At 40.1% G+C, this 3,541-nt stretch overlaps 1 protein-coding gene across 1 annotated transcript; it reads left to right on the top strand.

Annotated features, from left to right (window-relative positions):
* The first annotated feature begins 1,475 nt into the window (after positions 1–1,475).
* Positions 1,476–2,004, top strand: LOC123225704. The gene is made up of 2 exons (XM_044649815.1): positions 1,476–1,794; positions 1,976–2,004. The coding sequence occupies exons 1-2, from the start codon at positions 1,476–1,478 to the stop codon at positions 2,002–2,004; spliced, it is 348 nt and encodes a 115-aa protein (XP_044505750.1).
* The last annotated feature ends 1,537 nt before the right edge of the window (positions 2,005–3,541 follow it).

Genomic DNA, 3,541 nt, shown 5'->3' with positions numbered 1-3,541 from the left:
TCAATAGAGTGTGTTCTAGCATTTGGGAAGGTTGGGAGCATTGTAGTAATGTGAATAATGGTTCTATAGGCAGAATTTTGATTGGTTGGAATAAAGCTACTATTAGACTTAATGTTATTGCGGAAGATAGCCAATATATGCATTGTGATGTAAAGCTTGTAAAGGAGAACTCTAGCATTGGCTTGACAATAGTCTATGGCAGCAATAATCCTATGGAGAGGAAGGTTCTTTGGTGTAATCTCATAAATCTAGCCCATATGATGCAAAATTCACCTTGGATCATAATGGGAGATTTCAACACCATCAAACACCCACTAGAAAAGATTGGGGGGGCTGCTTGGGGAAATTCCTACTGTGAGGACCTTAGTAATTGTATGAGAGATGCTGAATTGGATGATCTAAGGTACATGGGTCATCTCCTAACTTGGAGCAATTGTAGTGAAGGAGGGAGAAGGATTGCATGCAAACTTGATAGGGCTCTTATCAATGATTCTTGGAAAGATATATTCCCTAATGCCATGGCTCAATTCTTCAACCCCTCCATTTCCGATCATTCTCCATGTTTGGTGAGAATTGGTGCCATTGAGGATAGTAGGAAAGTTCCATTCAAATTCTACAATATGTGGACTCACCATGAAAACTTTCTCAATGTTGTTGCTGAAGTTTGGAACCAAGAAGCACAAGGCAGCCCCATGTTCAATGTAACAAGCAAACTTAAAAAACTGAAAATTGAATTAAGGAAGTTCAATAAGGAGCATTTTGGTCACATATCCGAAAGAGTTTTAGAAGTTAGAAAGCAACTTGAAAATGTCCAAGAGCTTCTCCGGAGAAACCCCTTGGATGAGGATCTTGCTAGGGAGGAAAAAATAAGTCTAGAATGCTATAGATCCATCTCTTTAGCTGAGGAATCTTTGGCTAGACAAAAATCAAGAGTCCATTGGCTTAAGGAAGGTGATCAAAACACTAAATATTTCTTCAAAAGCATTAAAGGCAGAAGAAATAGAAACTCTATATATGGGATCCAAAGGGAGAATGGCACCTTTGTTTATGGCATGGAGGAGGTGAAGGCGGAATTTGTAGATCACTTCAAATCTTTCCTAAATGTAAAGGAGCATTCAAATGTGAACCTTGAGCAGCTCAAAAAGGTAGTCAAATTCCGGCTTGGTGATGAGGAAAAAGGAATGCTTATCAAAGAAGTTTCAGCGGAGGAAATCAAAGAAACCATCTTTGCCATGGATAATAACAAGGCTCCGGGTCCGGATGGATATGGTGCATGTTTTTTCAAGTCAGCATGGAACATCATTGGTGATGATATTATAAGGGCCATCAAACACTTCTTCAAAACAGGCCACCTTTTAAAAGAGGTAAATTGCACTATTCTTGCTCTTGTTCCTAAAGTTGCTAACCCTACTTTTTGCAAGGATTTCAGACCTATTGCTTGCTGCAATACAATGTACAAATGCATCACTAAAATCATGGCAAACCGCCTCAAGGTCCTTCTTCCGCAGTTCATAAACAAAGCTCAAGGAGCCTTTGTGGGAGGCCGTAGCATTGGTGAAAACATCCTTCTATGCCAAGAGCTTATGCAAGGATACCATAAGGACACTCTTGAAAAGAAATGTGCCATAAAGATTGATATTATGAAAGCTTATGACTCTTTGAATTGGGATTTCTTATTTGCTGCTCTTAATACCATTGACATACCGCAAACTTTCATAACTTGGATAAGGAGTTGCATCACTAGTCCTAAGTTTTCAGTGGGCATAAATGGTGAACTTGTGGGCTTCTTCAAAAGTACTAGGGGGCTAAGGCAAGGGGATCCGCTCTCTCCTCACCTTTTTGTCATTGCTATGGAGGTGCTCTCTTGCATGCTTAGTGACCTAAAGGAGAATGCTCAGTTTAGCCATCATTGGAAGTGCAAAAAGAATAATATCACCCACTTATGTTTTGCGGATGATCTCATGATTTTTTGTAGGGCGGATGTCTATTCCATATCCCTTATAAAAGAGGTATTAGATTGCTTCCACTCTTGGTCCGGGCTAAAATCAAATCTGTCCAAGAGCAATATTTACCTTTCGGGAGTCAATAATGCTGAAGCGGAACACCTAAAATCAATCCTTGGCATTGATTTTGGCTCTCTCCCTTTTAAATACCTTGGTGTCCCTATGATCTCTTCAAAACTAAGGATTGATGATTGCAAACCCCTTATTGATAAGATTGTGGCAAGGATCTCTTCTTGGAAAAGCAAGTTCCTTTCTTATGCTGGAAGACTTATCCTTATCAAGGCTATCCTCTTTAGCATCCAAGTATATTGGTCTTCTACTTTTATCCTCCCTGCAAAGGTGCATAAGGTAATTGATAGCTACCTTAGAAATTTCCTTTGGAGTGGAGACATATCCTGTAGCAAGAAGGCAAAAGTTGCTTGGGATGACATTTGTCTCCCAAAGGAGGAAGGAGGATTGGGCATTATGAAAAGCAAATCTTGGAACAAGGCTGCCATGATGAAGCATATATGGAAGCTCCTTCAAAATGCTGGAACTTCCTTATGGGCCGATTGGATCCATGACAATCACTTGAGAAATAAAAGCTTTTGGGGGATTAATTCAAGTAGCAATTGTTCTTGGGTTTGGAGAAAATTGCTTTCTCTAAGAGAAAGCATCAAGGGAAAAATCAAAAGAATTGTAGGTAATGGGCAGAATACTCACCTTTGGTATGACAATTGGCACCCTCTAGGCCCTCTCATAGACAAATATGGCCATAGAGTCGTTTATGATTCAAGACTTCCGTTGTATTGTAAAGTAAAGGAGGTGATTGAAGAAGAAGCATGGAAATGGCCTTTGACAAATTCCACAGCTCTTTTGGAACTAAAAAATACCATTATTCCTCCTCCTTCTCATGGTGATGATATCCTTTGGTGGAAACCAAGCTCCAATGGTTTATTCTCCATCAAATCGGCTTGGAATAGCATTAGAGGATCCAAAGCCAAAGTGCCATGGTATAGTATCATTTGGTTCAAAAGACATTTCCCAAGGCACTCATTCATCGCATGGATGGGGATCAAGGGTGGTATGAAGACCAAAGATAAGCTTTATGACCTCGGCATCATTCCAAGCAATATGTGTGGTCTTTGCAATGGGGATCCGGAAAGCATGGATCATCTCTTTTTCAAATGCCCTTATTCTGCCGCCATTTGGAGTCATTTTGCTAATCTTTGCTGGTTTGATATTCCCCCCCTTCCTTGGGGCACTCTTGTTCTCTACTATGCCGACAAATGGAAGGGAGATAAACTTCTACACATCATTTGTAAGCTTTGCTTTGGTGCCACTTTATACTACATATGGGTTGAACGCAACAATGTATACTTTGGTAGGAACAATTCTCCGCAAGAAAGGATCATTGCCGCCATCAAGGATTGTGTGAAAGCTAGAACATTGTCCTTATCAAACATTCAAAGATCTTCCGTAAATGACTCCATTGCATTGATATGGGACTTGCCGAGATCCATATTTTGTTAACTTGCTGATTTCCGGATATTGGAATT

Source organism: Mangifera indica, chromosome 9, assembly GCF_011075055.1.
Source record: "Mangifera indica cultivar Alphonso chromosome 9, CATAS_Mindica_2.1, whole genome shotgun sequence".
Classification (NCBI taxonomy): domain Eukaryota; kingdom Viridiplantae; phylum Streptophyta; class Magnoliopsida; order Sapindales; family Anacardiaceae; genus Mangifera; species Mangifera indica.
Note: the sequence above shows the minus strand (reverse complement) of the source record. Positions and strands in the feature narration are given on the sequence as shown.